The sequence below is a fragment of the Passer montanus genome, unplaced genomic scaffold, assembly GCF_014805655.1.
Source record: "Passer montanus isolate IOZ18808 unplaced genomic scaffold, ASM1480565v1 scaffold55, whole genome shotgun sequence".
In the NCBI taxonomy this organism is placed as follows: Eukaryota; Metazoa; Chordata; class Aves; order Passeriformes; family Passeridae; genus Passer; species Passer montanus.
Window position 1 is genome coordinate 4,580,957 of NW_024370485.1, and position 18,573 is coordinate 4,599,529.

At 43.8% G+C, this 18,573-nt stretch overlaps 1 protein-coding gene across 3 annotated transcripts in view; it reads right to left on the reverse strand.

The window, feature by feature from the left end:
• BTBD11 (BTB domain containing 11) overlaps positions 1-18,573 on the reverse strand; it is a 167,380-nt gene that overhangs the window by 40,015 nt on the left and 108,792 nt on the right. For all 3 annotated transcript variants that reach the window (XM_039725565.1, XM_039725566.1, XM_039725564.1), the window contains exon 4: positions 9,838-9,990. In XM_039725565.1, the coding sequence (XP_039581499.1) occupies positions 9,838-9,990 (153 nt within the window). The remainder of the gene's footprint in view (positions 1-9,837; positions 9,991-18,573) is intronic.

Sequence of the window (18,573 nt, forward strand, 5' to 3'; positions counted from 1 at the left end):
GAGCTCAAATGATGTCAGCCCAGCTCAGTGCATGGAAATGATAGTTGATCATCTCCTCTTCAAAAAAAGAGCCAAACTTTGACCTGGGTTGCACACTACAGAAAGGATCTATCTCACCTAGCTTTATGGGCTTCCCAAATCTCTGCTCTGGCATGGGTTCAAAAATCATCAGGAACTCCTCCATCAAGTGGCTCTGGTCTCCTGAAAATGCATCAGTTCACCCTCTTACTATAGTCAAGGAAGGACAGCCATAAATTCCTGTTGATATTTACTATCAGCAAATCAGTACTCCTCAATCAGCTGGGGGGATAAGTGTCTTGGTCCAAGGGCTGCAGGGTGCTACAGCTGTAAAAACAGTGCAGCAATAACATGGATGCAGAGGAGTGCCTGGGCAGCACAGGGGGTAGGACACCAGCGCTGACAAAGTCTGAGCTAGACCAAGTTCCACAAAACAAGAAACCACAATTTAATACCACTACCAGTGGCCCACTGCCTTTTTTATACCCCAAGCAGGACCAGTGTGAGTATTGCCATATGCTGACTAATAAACTGCATAGTGATCAAACTGGTGAGTTTATTAGAACAGGAGCATGACACAAAGGAAAGGAGCAGAGCACAAGGAGAGAAAACAACATCTCAAAAAACCAGAGAGATGAATGAGTTAAAGAAAAAGAGATTTAACATGTACTGATAAAACGCAGTGAAGAGACACCAAAAATGATCAGGAACTACAAGTACAAACAGAAAAGCACAGCATCACTTTTAACACTGGAGAAGGCCAGCTGGGAGGACTGTATGGCAGACAGACCGAGCTGTCGCATTTCAAAATGAAAACTGGAAAATTAAAAAAAAACCCAAATCCATCAAAAGTCAAATCTAAGGCAACACAGCACTGCATTTTCTCCCAAGTTCTCCTTCGTACCATTCACTGCATAATACTGATTCCAAAAAGAAGCAGAGGGTGTCTGCTCCATCTTACACTGTGTAAGGGAGTCCATTGTAGACACCATCCAGAATCACAAACATCAAAGAACACAAGATAAAAAACCAGGAAGCGAATATACTCCCAGGCTTGCTCAAGACTCACTTTGGACTGAAGCAAACATACTAACAAGCTCTGAAGAGGTGGGAAAGGGATGGGAAAAAGCTTGAAATATAAAGCTGATGGGGAACAAGTAAAGTCAGCTAAATATTCAGGGTCACTTTTTGGAGCTGTGAAACTGTGCCTGCTAAGCAAGGGAAGAGAGCACATGAGCACACAGCGCTGGAGCCCTCCCCAGCTGCACTGTCAGCGTGGGGTGCTTTTGCCAAAAAGTCTTTGTGATCTTTCCAAGTGCACAGGAGGCTGACACCAGCCCAACAGCAGGATGTCCCCTCCAAGGCTACCCTGGTTTGCTGCCAAACCAGGATGACCTGTGTGAGTGCCAGCCATCAGCATTCACACAGGTCACCCTTTCCCCAAGACCTCGCCCTGCAGAAAAGGTGCATTTTCATCAGTGGGGCTGGGAAGGCTGATGGGAAGAACAGGGAATCATGGAGGGACAATGCTCTTCTTCTCCTTTTCTACCTAGTCTCAGGATGGTAGGTCATCATCACCACACCAGTTGCTGGCTGGGTCAGGCAAACTCTGAGGTTTCCCAGAGATGATACAGTGACAAAGGCAGGACTGACCAACATCCTCTGAGACTGATAACCCCTCTCTAAAGACACAGTCCATTCTGAACTTCCCTATTTAGCAACCTATGGGTCTGGGCAGGCTGCTTGGCACCACCACCATCACCAGTGCATAATGCCCTTATTCCCAGAACTGAGAAATAATATGTTTGAATTAATAATACACACATATCGCAGGCCTTGTGCTCAACAGCAAATTCACCCCTCTAATTTAGGGGTTCAGTCACAGAGCCTGTCAACTCCCTCCCTTCCCTAGTGTGAAGCAAGCCAAGAGTTGCCTTTAAAAAGAAAAGAAAAATTAGAAACAAATGAAATAATCTCAGTTTTACATTTGCTGTAAAATTGTGACCACATTTTTTAAGTCACAATGCAATACAATTTTCTTCAAGTCCTCTTTTAATTCCTGACAGATACTGCCTCTACAGCTGTTATCTTCAAGATCATTACAGTGTTGCCACTGCACATAATTAAATGGACTGTAGCTTTATATGGGGAATGCCATGGTAACATTAATTATTTGCAAATGGTCACTGTCAAACACTGCATGGTGACCATGACACTCCATCATACTCTGATGTACTCAAACCTCTGAAAGGAGTCAAAGATAATCTTCTTCATTTGTAATGGGTCCCAGCAGTACAGCAAATTATTTTTCTTTTCCCAAACTCACATTACAAAAACATAACACAGCACTTCTACAGCAGCGCTTTAAACACAAGGGATGTTGGTTTTTTTCCATTTTCACTCTGGCTAAGAGGGAGTCTGTGCAGATCTTTAATAAGTTACTCATGGGTTGAATACATTTGGGAAAATGGATGATTCAAAGGCAAAGTGTTTCCATCGTAACTGGTAGACGCAGTTGGTTCAAAAGAAATGGAGTGCAGTCTGTGACGAGCAGCAGGACAAACACTCCCCACGGCTCAAATGAACAGATCACTGCACTGATAGCCAAGCATCAGAACCTTGTTTGTTCACCTGGGACTCCATCACCAGCCCTTCTGACTGAAAGAGTGATAATCTACTAATAAGACCCATCTCTTCAGCTTTGTAGAATTTACCCAGTTTGTCCTAAATACAAATGAGGTCTTGAGTCTGAAATTATAGTTCAGCTGGTTGGAAGCCTGGAAGGAGCTGTCTTTCAGGCAGCAATATACATGCATTTGCAATGCTGAGTTTCTTGGGGTCATGGCTCACCGTTTTGATCTGGTCTGCACAGCCCATAGCACAAAAGGGTCTTGTTCCTTGCCTGGGGCTCTTCAGTGAGACTACAGACACAAACAGCAAGAGTAGGAGCAGCAGACAATTTGATTTAAATTTGTGAGCACTCTTTTTTCCAATGCAGTGCTTTACAAAGGACTATAATGCTGATATTAATAGAACTGCAATATAAATACTATATTGAGACAATTATTTGCATTTTCAGTTTTGGAGAGAGGGAAATGTAGGCACAAACATGTTGATCAAAGTGATGAAGAGCAGTACTTTTTATTGCAGAAATAGAATATCTCCATTTACTTTAATCACAAGCTAAATTAAGACAAGAAAAAAATACTCTGAATGTTTATTATCCAAACTCTTATTCTTGCCAAAGGCCTGAGAATAAATTGGTTACAAATACTGGAAAACACATTAAAAAAGTGATGGGACTATCAAGCCAAGACCCAAATCTGTATTTCAAAACACTCTTAATACTCCAATTCTGTGTATATAGGTCAGGAACCGTGTTCACAATTAAATCTGAGCTCAGATTTTGAACAAGGTCACAGTACCATAGGAAAGTTTCAGTATATGAGTATATGAAAGACTCATCTTTCATATAAATAGATAGTACAAGTCTTCTCTAATGAGTGGGAAATGGTGTGTTATCCATATCCTGATTATTGTATTCAGGAACGTAACACAGGGACATTCAGGAATGCAATAAAGGGGACAGAGCATATGAGATGGCAATAATGATGTTGCTTGCAATGGGAAAGAGAAGGCTGGATCCTAAAGCCCCTAAAAATGCAAGTGTATTCTCCTCTAAAAGTGAAGGAGATTGTGAGGCCAAGGTCCTTCCTTCAATAATTTTTTTTATTACTGCTGTCTTCAAGCAGACATTTGGCAGGACAGGTTGAGATTCACCTCAGAAACCCATGCTCCAACTCTTAAGTCATAAAATCTCCTTCATCTGCTGGCACCATCTGTCCCAAGGGACTGCTGGATTTTGTCAAGTAGCTTGTTTGCTACTGCTCCTATTTTTGTATCTAATTTCAGCAATAGCCATGGCTGGTGTTAAAAGATTATGAAAATTTGTGGGAAAAACAAGGACATTCAAGAAGCTAGGCAAACACCAACCATTCCTAGTTGAAGGTGGCTGTGTCTAATTAAATAGCAGAATTTCTTGGCAATTTTATACTCTCTCTCTTTCTCCAGAAACTCAGCCCCTTTACCCAACAGATTTTAAGAGAGAAGGAAGAGCAGTGGAAATGCTTTTTTCTGTTTTCTAATCTCTATTAAAGTCCATTTGTATTTCCATGCTCTAGTACAAGCACAAGATTTCCATAAATAAAACATTAAATGCAACTCTCCTGCTTTCACTTTAAAGTTAGAATTGTACATGTGTGGTATAGTATTAGGATGACACAGCAAATGGTATAGACTGCTCTGAAACAACAAAATAACAAATCTTCCCTTTACATCACTGTATTTTACCCTTTCCATAGTTTTAAGAAAGCTCTCTTGAGTGAGCCAAGGATGCTGAAATAATATTTATTTTGAGAGGGATAATCCAATTTTCCTAGAGAGCCTTCATTAAGAGGAATGATCCCAGACAGAAAAGTAGACTTAGGTATTCCCAGGACAAAGCTAATTGGAAATCAGATCTGATTTTCAATTAAAGACAGATTTTCCAAGGTGCTCAGACCCTGCATTTGCCCAGAGATCTTTCTGGATCACAGCTGCAAATGCAACTGGGTGAGCCTGCGAAGGGCAGCAGCCGAGGGAGCACATGGGGCTGCAGGTTAATAAATAATAAAATCCTGTGCTGCAGCCAGGCCTGGGTACATCTGCACCTTCAAGCTGAGCTTAGCATGACTGCTAATACTCACATACTGCTGTGCCCATGCTGACCTTTAAATCGTGCATTTTTCCTTCCAAAGTGTTTACTCCTGATGTATTTCTGGAGAAGAGCCACAGATTTCCTCAGCACACACTTTGCTCAGCTGAATGAGCCCCTTTCTTCATGTTTGTCTCCATGAGAACATTCTGTTAAAAAACCACATCACCCCAGCCCATTTCTTTCTACCTGGTCCAAAGGGAATATTTTTTTTGACCAGGACACAGAATTTGTGCTTCCACATCACTTCCTACCACTTTCACATGGCACCAATACTTTTCTGTTTCTACTGGAAATACCTCTCCCAATGCAGACTCAAAATGCATTTGCTTTTTTCATGGCTGAGGAAAAATCCACTTTTGTGGTTTACAATCATTCTGAGATTAAATACTGCTCTACAGCCTTTACCACCACCCTTCCAACACTCTGCTCTCAATATGCATTAAAATGCATATATAGTGTATATGTTACATACACACTGCAGTTTGTGTATTTTTATTTTAAAAATACATTTGCCTTCAATTTGTGGAGAACTGCATTTCCATTTGTGAAAAACTGCATTTCATCCCATTTATTCTGTCCCAGCCCTCAAGGTCACTTTTTCCTGGATGATTTCCCAAACTTCCTCTGTCAGGACAATACCTCTCAGCATCATGGCATCAGCAAATTTTAACTTCATGAGCACACTGCTATGATTTGTGCCAAAACCCTTTCTGAAAATTAAAAAATACCAGTTTTTAAGAATGAGAGCTGAAGGTCCCTGCTTGCAAATCCATCTCAGCCAACCCAGCCCTTGCCACCTCTCTCAAAGCCAGCCTCTGCTCACTTTCCAATTTCCTAACTAACCCCCATCTTCTTGTGTTAATAGATCCCTGCATGGACTGTATCAAATCTTCACTCAAGTCCAAAGAGATGAAATTCTATTGAATTTCCTTGGGGTAGAAAATCAGTTATCTTATCAAAAAAGTTATTAGATTAGCCTGGCAAGATCTATCTTTAGAAAATCTGTGTCACATTTTATCCCATTTTTCCCTCAACAACATGTCTTTAATCAGTCTTTGCTTGAAAAAACATTCAGAGGCCTTGCACTAACAGCCTGGAATTTTCCTTGCATCATTTCTCATCCTTTTCAAATGTTGGGCATTGCTATTATTAATCCTTAGAGTTATGGCATCACTCCAGGCTTTGTTAAAAATATTTCCCTCTGACCCCCTGATTTTGAGAGGCAGCTTTTTCTCATCGTTGGAATCGAGGTTATTTGGTCATCCTGATTTGAGTGCATTAAGCGGCATAATTTTCTCTTCTTTTATTACTCTTTTTCCATTTTCATAACCTTGTTGCTATTATTTGTTTTTCCTTTTCCAACAGGATTTTCTCCCCCCAAACCAGAGGCAAAGTATCCACTAAAGTTCTTGGGTGATGGCCTCTGTTGGCACTGATGGACACATCTCACACGTGTTCCAGCATCTTTACATTCTCCAGGATTGCCACGATATATTGCCACCAGAAATGAAGCCCCTGACCCTGATAAAAGGCACAGCAGCCTTTGAGTTGAGCAACACAGGATGTTCCTCCCCTTCTCTGTTTCTCTGCCATCAGCCTCCAGCCCCCAGATGCAGTCATGCACCAGAGATCCTCCCCACCACACGTCTAACACACTGGGGTTTGTTTCAAACAAACATCCCACAGAATGGAGGAAGGAAAGATGTGCAAAGAGCTTCTTGTGCTTAGCTGGAGCAAGGGGAAAGGGACCCCTTGCAGATGTGATGATCAGGAGAAGCCAGCATCTGTTTGCAGCCAGAACATCTGTGTGCAGGCTGAGCAGTGATGCTACCTTATTACAACACAAAGACAGGTCAACACAGTTTTTACCACCTGGCCCCTTTCAGACAACAAATTACCTTCATGCCTTCAATAATAAAAGGTCTAAATAGGTAGCAGAGTACCCTATTCATGATTCATGTCAGCAGAGAGCCACCTCAGCTGACTACATCCTGCTGCCTCAGGTGGGTACAGGTGAGGTTTTATTTAAGTGTGCTGGCACTGTGACAATATCCTGGACACAGCTCGGCTTTCTGTCTCAGTGAGCTGTTGTGCATCAGAACTCAACCCATCTGTGAAACCTTGCAAAAGGTGGAAACAACTGCTCTGCCTAAAGCTTTCACTCCTGGGGGAAGGTGAACGCTTACAGCCCTGCTCCTCTCCCAAAGCTGGCAAGAGGAAGAAACTTTCTGGCACATCTGCTGCTGTAAAATGAAAGGAGATCAGGAAGGAGACAAGCAGCTCCTGACTGATTCCAGCTTCCCTCACTCCTCTACACAGAGCAAGAGCAGCTCCTCTTTCAGAAAAGGAAAACATTGCAAGAAATTAAATGGGTTTCTTTAAAAAGCTCAGAAAAAAGGCAAAAGAGAGGAATGAAAGGCAGGAAGAAAGCAGGGATGATTTACAAAGCCACAGAATGGGAGCCTCACTGCTGGAATATGTGATTGTGCTGGGAAGTGTCACATGGATTTGCAGGGAGACCTCCATGCTGCAGCTCAGATAAGAAGCTGAACATTTGGGTTTTATCCAAATTGATCCTGAACTTCATAGCCTTTGAGATCCTGCCAATCTCTCCCTCTCCCCATATGCATGTTTTTCCAACGTGGAAGCTGATTTTGCTTTATCACTTAAAATGACAGGTTGTGAACCAATACTCTGGAATGATGCAGTGTCACCTGGGACCATGGGAACGTTTGGGTTCAGGTCTCTGTGTTTCAGGGACTAAAGAAGACTGCTACAAAAAGCCTAGAAACTGAACCATTTTCAAGGTTCTACTTAATAAACCTTTCCCATAGAAGGTACAAAATTTATCAAGCTAGCTGCACTTAAAATCCTCCAGCTTCCATCTGTCATGCAGCTTACTTGAAAAGCCATCCCCTGCAAAGTTGTTGTATTCCCTCCCCCAGTGTTAAAATTTATGGAACTGATGCTCCTTGAGGAGTTAAGAATTGGAAAGGCACCCTCCCTAATAGGGAGGAGTGAAGGGTTGGTGTTTGGCTTATGAAAATCAGGAGTGCTGAGGGTCTGCTGGAATACAAATAAAAAATTACAGGCTGCAAAGTTCCAAATTAACATCCTGATGACTCACATTGCTCTTCAGAAAAGCTCAGTCTTCTCTTTGATCTCAGGATTACAGGCAGCCAGGGACTTATTTGCAGCTACGCAAAGAACCTGCTGCACAACACCAGCAGTAGGCACAGACCTCAAAATAAAACCCAAGGTACACAAACAGTCATCTGCCAGCACAGCAGAGATTGTCATTTTGGGACATCAATGGATGAATCCAGCCCCTGCAGTCAAAGACAGGCATACTGCAAAGGCTGGCCTCTCTAAAATCTAGACTTTGTCTCAGGAATAGTTTTCCCTTTTCATTCTTGTCTGATTGATCTCAGGCTGTGCTCTTCAGGCTCATTCCCACTTTTAAGACAAGCAGGACAACAATCATTTGTATTCTTTATGAAATTAATTCTTGATGGCAACTAAGTGCTGATTTGTTCCCCATAATTAATACATTCTTCTGCAGTATAATACCAATATCCACAAGTTCAAATTATTCTGAAACTTTCTAGTAAAAACTAAAATTGTGTAACAGTTGGTGAGATTTTTTTAATATATATATATGTGTATATGTATACACACACACATACACACCATCAAAATAAAGTTTTGGGTCGTATATTGTGGGGTTTTTTTAATCCACAGGTATCTACCTTTACTGTAGATCTATTTACTGTACCTACCCTAATTTTTAAGACAGAGCATATAAAATAGAAACACTAATGCCTTATTTGCAGTCCTACCTAAATACTTGGAGAGGTATTAAATTAATTGTGCTTTTTCAGAACTAAATATCAGGTCTTCAGAAGTGTGTAGTACCTGTATCTGTGAGTCCTGACATTTCAGTGGGGACACAGAATGCAGCACTTCTGGAAAACGAGGGCCATGGTGGGCACACCAAAGGGAAGCAATTACAGCCAAGGTTTGAAATCTGAAATGCTCATGATATGGCTTTTGAAATTCCATATATTTTTTCAATTAAAAATTGATTAGCTGTGACTATAAAAAGCCTATGTAGATCTGGAAGTGAAGTATTATACTCTCTGGTGAAAGAGCACGTTAGGCCAGACTCAAGGGAAGGCAGCTGCTCCCATGCAGGTCACAGCTAATCATGTAAATCAGTCCTCTGCTCTCTGTGTTGCAGGAAAGAATGCATCTACTGCTGTATTGAGAGGCAGACTACTGGAAATTGGGGTTTTGGTACATATTTTGAAGCAACAGCAGGGAATCATTACTGCTTTGGCAGATTCAGAATGCCTTTTCATACGAACATCAAAGCCAAACATATTCTTGACTCCAGAACAGTCCTAGAACGTACTTTTATCCAAGTGCATAATAATAAGGTAAAACAGACACTAAAAACATATCCTGGCAATAAATACTTTAAGACTTCATTAGAAAACCAAAAGGTCACATCTGATACACGAAAAAGTCAAATTATCTAGGCTGACATTTACAAGTAATTTGAGTTGACATTAGCATGAAAAATACAATTTTACTCTAAGAAGTAGTCTTACCTCTAAGTTTTAATGTGCCCTTAAGCATTAATGCTGAAAACAAAGCCCTGAAAAATATCTGCAGCTCTGCCAATTACATTTCAGTATTTTATAGCAAAGCAACATGAATCAGACAATTAGCAGAAGGTTTCAGCCCCTCATTAGCAAGCAAAACCTAATAGGAAGAGGGGGGAAAAAAAACCCCAAACCACCACCCTGTAAGCTCTGATGAGCAGATTACGGGCTCGATCGAGCTGTGAGATAGTCAGGCACCCATTACCATGCAACCAGCTCATCCACGGATGAGAGCAAACACCGGGAGCTGATTTTGCGACACACACGGCGAGCACCGGAGCATCCCTGCGCCTCCCAGGCAACAACAGAGCCCTGCGCCCGCCCGCCCGCCGCTCCCCAGGAAAGAGAGACACCACAATCCGCACAAAGCAGCCGATCTGCATCCCGCCGACTTACTTCAGCTGTCGGGGCTCGCAGTCAACTCCCGGCAGCAGGAGCCGGGCCGCCTGGCGCACGTCATCGCTGTCCACCGAGAAGCTGCGCCGGTGCCCCGCGTGAGCCACCGCCACCCGAATCCACTCCATCAGGGGAGGCAGCACGATGAACGGCCTGCGGAGACACACACGTCAGGGCCAAGGCACACGGCAGCATCACCACGGCAGGTAGAGAGGAGCAGGGAGCAGGGGGTGCGGGTGTGTGCACGTGTGTGAGAATATAAATACACACAGAGAGAAGGGAGCAAGGGTAAGGAAAGAACGGGAGAGCAAACCAGCTCAGCAATTTTCAAATAGGTCTAAATCAAGATGTCTCATCCTGTCTCCAGGGCAGGACTGTTTGGAGAGTGGGATTTATGAGCCGTGCTCATCCATGGGGCTCTGCGAGTCCTCCCGACTGGCAAGTCCTCCTCCCATCCTTCACATGTGCAATCCCAAAAAGAGGACAGGAGCCTGGCACTGGACCACGTCCCGCTCCGGCTGATGCACAGGCCTGGGTTCTCTTTGCAAGAGAGGGACAGAAGAACAGACCTGGGCAGGGAGAAGGGATGCCCCAACACTGAGATGCCAAGGATGGAGAGGGAATGCCCCAGGCAGTCTCCAGCATCTCCTGCCGATGCAATGGCACCTGGTGCTCAGTGCTGAAGTGGGGGATTTTGCAGCCAGTGTGAAGGTTAGCTGTGAGCAGGGTCAGAAATCAGAAACCAGAGTGCTTGGTCTCACCTTTAGCAGTATCAAACTGCTACACCTTCGGGTGCCAGCTGTTCTGCCAAAACATACAAAAGTGTCCCCAGAAAAGTGAATGTTGGGATTCTGAGCCCAGCCTCACAAAGTCTGAGCACTATCAGAGACATGGTCCTTCACTCTACAATACCTGGACAGCCCCATGTCCCAGCAAGAGCTGCCCAAGCTGGAGATGAAGCATGCAGCACACAGTTCACTCCATCTATGCTAGGAATTATTTGGGAACCAAGAGAAAGATGCCAAACCACAAATAAAAACCATAGCTTCAAGTCGTGTTTCAGAGGAAAACTAATAAAGTAACTGCAGCTGAACACCTTGAAGGTCACTGCAAGTCTCTTGCTTGCCTTTCCTTCTGCGGTCCCTTTTCATGGAGGAAGGGGGAAAAAAAGCCTGCATTAGCTGCAGAGTAGGCAAATATTTTACATTTTAAATGTAAGCAAGTCTCTTGCTTGCCTTTCCTTCTAAGGTCCCTTTTCATGGAGGAAGGGGTGAAAAAAAGCCTGCATTAGCTGCAGAGTAGGCAAATATTTTACATTTTAAATGTACAACTTTACCTCAAAAAGTTATACCCTGAGAAAAATTATTTAAGAAGATGTTGACTCTGGAATATTCTTTTCCTATTTATAGCTCTTTATGCATTTATTTCCCTTTCTGAGGACTTGGCTTTACATAGCTCTGATATTAATATTCTCGAGGGGGGATGAGAGCCTTCAGAAGTGCTGAAGGACAGAGAAGCCCTGAGGCCACTGACTCTCCCTAGGACGCTGGGTTCCCAAATCTCACAGGCACGTAAATGAACAACCTCTTTTTGAAATATGACATCTTTGGCTGAGTTGCCACTTGCATAGTTTTTCTATTCCAACACATCACCGTCACCTCAAGACCACGCTGCATTTGTTTCTAAGGCTTCTGCTCTCCCCAGACCTGCCAGGAGGTCCTCCTACATAAGGAGGCAGATAAGGACAGAAGATCATCTCCCACAGCTCACACAAAACAATTTCCTAGCCCAGCTCATTTGTCATGGAGTGGTGGGAGCTACAGGAGGAAAAGGGGGGTAGCAGGGATGTATTTGTTCCTGGAAGGTGACTGCTTCCCAGGTCATCTTCAGAGCAGAAGGGACCCTCTTTTAGGCACAAAATACCTGGGAACAAGTGATCAGTGAGAGTTTTTCATCACTTGCTGAGCAGACAGCAGAAGGGAAGATGCAAATCACACTGTAAAATTGCATGTAGTTACAGATATAACTTGGTTCTAGGAATACAATTGAAGAAAAACTCAATTCAAGGTTATGTTTTGCATGAGTGAACACAGTTTGGGTCAGAGAAATGGAGACAGGCTTGTACAGGGCCTTCCTGTAACATCTTCTGGGCAAACAGAGAAGTGGAGAGCTGGGGCTGAACAGGGGGCTCAGAGGTTCACACTTTTTCCTCCTCTTGTGCAGGACAGAAACTCAAAAGTCTGTCCCACCACAGTAAGGAGCAGAGCAAATAAAACTATTTACAGGAACTCAGATAATTGCACTATAAAATTGCTTTTTTTTTTTTTCCTTTCCCAGTCTTGCATATTTCAACAGAGAAATAGAAATGAGCATGGCTATGTGGTGCAATAAATCCCAAGAGGAAAGGGAATCAGTGTTCTGCAGAAGCAGGGAAATTTTCTATAAAGTCCAATTTCAGTCCCTAGATAATGATATGGAGTTTGCTCACAACATATTACATTCCTTTTTCCAAGGGAAAAAAAATCATCACTGCATATCTCAGCATGTCAGGAAATTTGTATTTTGAGAAGAGAACCAAATATGGCTGAGTGCAATAGGTTAAAAATACCCTCCAAGAATCTGTGCACCATGTGAAGGGCTGGGCTTTTTCTTTTAAATGCTGCTTGTGTGCCAAAGAGGAAAGAGGAACACAGAGTTATAAGGGTGTGATAATCCACAAGACAATGTGACATCAGCAAGAAATATTTCACTTTTCAAACAGCACTGTGTGAAAATGGGTTAGCCAAATGCATCACATCACTGGCACATACACTGATTTATCTCTGGTACAAGGGCAGGTACCAACCAGGAGAATCCAGTAATTTTGTGTTCCAGAGCAGACACAGAGCACGTAAGTCACCTAGTTACATGCTTTGGAAGCACATGCCTTAATTAAACTAATCTAACCATGGTGCTCAGCTTGATTCTGCCTGAAAGATGTGGGAAATCAGGAGCAGCTCAGCTGCTGCACAAGCACCTTAGCTGGGCTGCAGGTGAGTGAGTGCTCTGAATTCCTCCTCCAGCCCTTCTCTGTACCTGTGCTTAACTTTAAATGCATGCTTCCATCCTCTAATTCCATGCAGTTTAAAGCTAAGCATGGACTTAAAAAAAAGAAAAGAAAAAAAAAAGCTTTTTGGCACACACTTGTGTTTTCCTGAGCTCACATCTAAATGGAAAAACATGCCAGATGAGGATGCAGGGAGAGGTCTCTGCATAGAGCAACTCACATCCCACACACAAGAGCTGGGGAGGCCAACACAAAGCACATCCCCAAAGGGTTGCACCCTTCTGGGCCCTGTCCCCCTGCCCTTGGCAAGGGGGCAGCTGGCTCCTCTTGGGGTGTGCCTTCTCCTATTTCATCAGAAAAGACAATTATGAGTGCCCCACCAGCCCTCACATCTCTGGTTCCTCTTCCCTGCAGCATCCTCTCCTGCTCCCTCCTGCCAACCAGCACGCCTCTCACATCTATTTTTGAACAAGGTCCCATAAGCTCCTGTGCCTTGAAGCCATCTGCAGGTAGCAACACCCTGCTGGCACTGCCCCACAAGGGACAAGTCCTCCCTGTGCTGGCTGCCAGAAGTCCTTCTCCCCCCTGCCTTCACACACTGCAGCTCCCTGCAGCACCCTCCCTCTAGAGTGGGGCAAACAACCCCTCCCCACCCTATCAGACCTCAAACTTATCTCGGTTTTGTGGGGCTGATGTCTCCAGAGCACTCTGAATTACAGAGTGACTCATCAGAGAAGCAGATGTTATGGGGGGGAGCCTAAATGTAATCATATGAGGGGTTCCCTAAAGCCTGCACTCCCTCCAGAGCCACACACAGCCTTCCTGGGCTGCCCACCACTCCCCCTCCCTCGCCTGCTGGCACACAGAGGTATTAAAAATCCTGTCATGCATATGCAATAACTCAGGCTTTTCCATTATTATTAGCAGTAGTAGTAGTACTGTTATTATTGTTATGGTACCACTCTACCTGTACGTAAACAGGAGAAATTGTCAGGTGGAAGACCGTGAGAAATTGTGCACCGTAAAATGCAATAGGATGCTTCATTATTTTTGCATGGGTCTGTGAGAAGATGGATGAAGCTCCTGTCTGGACACCAGCTGCTGCAATGCCAGATTTGCAAAGCACTAGGGCCAGCACTCTGACAAATTCCAGCTCCAAATAATCCCTGGCCCTGGTTTTTCACAGTTCCTACCATCTTTGCAGGGTGCAGAATCCCTGCTGACTGCTGACCAGCTTCACAGTCCCCCTTCTGCCTAGAGCAAGTCTACTACATATGACCACTCTCTCCTTGATTTCCAGCAGATTTCCCCTCACCAGCTGCTCCCTCTCCCCTACAGAGAGTAAGAACACTCATCACCTTTGAATGCTCCTAACACAGGCTTACAAACCCTGGATGGGCCACCAGCCCCTTGTTCCCAGCAGAGCCTACAGCATCCCAGAGCTCAGCAGTGCACATGAGAGATTCCCAGACAGTCAGAGTGCTCCAAGGAAAAAAATCATCATTTCAAGTGCAGCAGAACAGTCTCTTTATCTCCAGGGGCACTTCACACTGCTCTTCTCCAGACACCGACAGCGCTCTTGCCCCAGCAAACTTTAGGAAGAGGACTGGCTTTATAGACACAATGGGAAGAGAGAAATCCCCGAAGCACAATCCTATTGGAATTCCCACAGCTATCTCCTGTTGCCCCTGCCTCAGCTTCCGCAGCTGTGAAGGGGACACAGCTGAAAGCCCTGACCTTGCTTTAACTCAGTTCAATTGCTACAATTGCTTCAGAAGACACGTTTGCAGGATCCTTTGGCTACTGAGGAGGGTGATGGTGCTGTAGGTGTGGAGTTTCTTCTCTCACTCCAGCCAAGGATTGCTGACTGCCAACCTTTATGGATACAACAGGCAAATTGGTACACAGAGGTTGCTGCTGTTTAAATTTGCAAAAGCTACCAAGTAAAAGTTAAAGATGCTTTTCTGAAGCATAAGGCTGTATTTTTACATGAAAAAGTCTTTATAGAAAAAGATAGGAAGATGTTTTTTCTTGCAGATGTGAGTCAGCAACTTTAACATTGTAAAAAGCTCTTTATATTTGTTTGGTTTGTTTATGTTTTCATGGGTGGTTTTTAAAGAAAATCCCAATATATTAATTGAAAAGCATCTTAAGTTCTGACTAGGAACTTAAGTTTTCACTAGGAACATATGATGAAAATATATATGCAATGCTAGTCCATTTTTAGCATTACTGAAAGATAGAAAAGCATGGGTTTTTTCCAATGTAGAGCACGTATTTCAGATGGTTTCTGGCCTGCAAAACTCATTTATATTTACACCATAAGCTACTTGTCTTCAGAAAGAGCAAATATTTTTTGATGCCTTCAAAAAGCTGCCAGTCCCAGTCCTTCCCAGAAACTCAGCAGTGCCAGCTGATGCTCCATGTGAGTTCATGCAGCTACTCTGCCACCCCAGAAGCCCAGCTAAGGGTGACCTAAGCAGCAAGGTCTGCATCTTGTTCAGGCTGAAGGACCAAACCTCCCTGCTCTCACATGAGCCTCATGAGACCTGCCTAGGCAGAAGGAGGATTTATTCTTTGGCTTTTGTGCACCAAGACACTGGTGGCTCCAGAGTCCACAAATGGGTATCTGCAAATCATGGGTTTTGAACCCACATCCAGGGCTGGAATGAGCTGTCCCTGTTACCTCTCCTGCATTAAAAACATTAATGGCCAAGACTTGAAACACAACTGAGTCAAAGTGATGACTCAGCCAGCAACCACAAAAGGCAAATATTTCACTGGCAGTTTGGACATCGGATTTGACACCACTGGCAATGGCATAAATCCCTGAGGACACACAGCATTCAGAGTGCAGCACAGAACAGCCTGGATACCACACAGTTCTCACAGGGCTGCATGAATTTTCCTCTATTTAAAAAATCCTATGGCCGTCCCATGGACAGCAGGAGTCCAGCTTGATCAATTAGATGCAGAATACAGACCCAGCCCAGCAAGGATATTGCCGTGCAACAGCTGAGCTACAAAGAAAGCCTGAACTATTTCTTGTAACATGTGCCATCTCACACGCTGCAGGCAGCTCCAATAACATTGATGAAGGGATTTCTAGGAAATGGGAAGTATGATATTTAGCATGCAAATCTAGAGGACTTAGGTAAGGATGCACTGGGATTTCTTTTCAGTGGTTCCAAGTGAAACCAGCCCTGCTCTCAATTTTGACTTCAGCAAGGCTACAGCTTTACTATGTGAAGTTTCCAACCAAAGAGTGGATAAAAATAGATAGGGTTACATGGGGCAATGGCATACTGGCACACCAAGCACGTGTAATCCCTTCTGTATATACAGGTTCATTCAGGTTTCACTGCAGGGCTCCCATATTCCCAATGCTTTACTTGTTTTTCATTAGAATTCCTCACCACTCTCTCCACTCTCTTCTGCTCTTTGCTGAAGACTGCCCTAGCCAGGGAGTCTGTACAACATAATAATTTAAACCAGGGACACTTTTCCCTAGTTCTCTTACTGAAATTTTTCTATAGGTATAATCTGTACTACACATATGGCTGTAGCAGTTACAAAAATGCTCTCAAAGATTTCAAATTTTTTTAAAAATATTTTAATAGCTTGCAACACTCCTCTCATTAGAGGGGCTGCATCACATTAATTAGCCAGCTACACCAATAGCTACCCAAAGCATGAAACAAAACTGCGGTGACCCAAACCTTTTCCATTAATCATGAATTACCACAGTCTAAAATTTGCAGGTGTATGCATGTGCAGGGAACATATATATTTTTCTCTGTGTCCATGTGAGTGTCCAAGGCAGGCAGAAAGATGAAAAGTAACCAATAACAGCCCATGGGAGCTTCCAAAGGGACTGCTCCCCACACAGGGAATAATACTTAAGGAAAAGTGAAAAGAAGGTTAAAACAAGACACATATCCATCAACTCAATTAAGACTGGAGGAGAAAAGCTAACAGCTGGCAGGTGGCACAAAGCTCCTCCAAGGTGGAGCAGCAGAGGAAGCACTGGAGGAGGGACTTGGCTGCCTGTGAGCAGAATTAATGGGTGGTTCTGGACTGGCTGAGCTGCTGAGCCACAGCTTCTCAATGAGTTGTTTATAGGGAATATGGCAAGTTAGGAAGTAATGAGGACTTTGTCAATACAGCTGTGGATAAAAGTGGGTAAGGAACCACTTAAGGAAAAACAACATCACACAAATCTGCAACTACACATTCTGCACTTTCCGGTGCTTAAGAAATTACTTGCAATAATTTTGGAAGCGTTATAGGGGCTGACAAGCCAAACATAACCACGGGACAGATCTTTTTATTAAGCCAGAAGCAGCAAGAAAGAAATCTTAACAACAGTACCCTCATCTTCAGTTCTTTTTGTTTGTTTGTTTTTTTTTTTTTAATTCTCAGGAAAGCAAAAGAATCACAAACCTAAATAATCCACAGCCTCCTGCAGGTGGAAGCACTGGAGGAGCACTGCTTTTGCAGGCAGCACCAGCACAAGATATAAAGCTCCAGCATATCCCAGCTGGGTGCAATAGGGAAAGGGAACCCCACAAAGAGGTCCACCCTCTCCTTGTACCTCCATGCCTGACAAAAGAGCCATGGTATCCAGGGTCAGCAGAACTGGCTTGTGTCGGTGCCAAAAAATCAGTGTCTCAGCCAAAGTGGCCAAATTGAAGGAATATGAGTTTGGGGTGGGAGGGGATCACACATCCATCTTATGGTTGGGTTTGTCAGCATTTAGGAAGTGGGGAATATTTTCCAGGTTTTCTAAGCAATTCTGGCCACTCTCCACTCCTCCCCCACAACAAGAGTTTCACTATATAATAATTTTTCCCTTTCATTTTCTGTAAAGATAAACACTATTAAAAACATACTGCATTCTCATTTCTTTATCTCCATGAAGAGCAAGCACAGAGAAATGCTCCCTAGAAATGAAGTGCCAGATTTATTCAAAGGTAAAAATCCCTTTTTATGCGTCCCCCAAGGCTCTGAGGGAGGTACTGCTTTCTGAGCTGGAAAGTGCTAAGCCAGGCAGCCACCATACTGGATTCCCCTCTCATATCCAGCCTCTGCACAGGAGGACACGTACAGCCTTTGTAGCTCAGCCTGATTCAGAGCCAAAATCCAGGTGGGCTGGAGATGAGTAGGAAGAACAGAGTGGTCTCATGCTGCCATCAAGGCCTGCAAGTGCTGGGAGAATTCTTTGGCTGCATCACACAATCCTCTCTAGCCTGGGCTTGCACTGTCAGGGAGGAGGGGGCCAAGACAGTAGCCAGGCTAGATTCACAAAGAGCCAAGGACAACCCCTATTTCATGAAAATACTGCCTCTACAGCCAGATCCACACTGTCCTGACTTCTCTGCACCACCAGGGACACAGAGAGGCCAAGGATGGGGAAAGATGCCTGGACCTTCTTGCTTCCTTCTGGGCTTCTTACAAAATAAAAGCAATCGCTGCAGCTGGAGAGTGAATACAGCAACAGATATGTCACAAATCTTGCAAATATTTTGCATGTAAAAGTGTCATGTTTAACAAACCCATCTCCCTGCAACTCACAAAACCCCATCATGGAAACCAAAACCACCAGAGATAAGTCATGGGCCACAAAGCATGACTGCCTGTAAAAAAACAAAATATGGGAAATGGGTAGGAAGGCTCCTCAGAGCACTGCT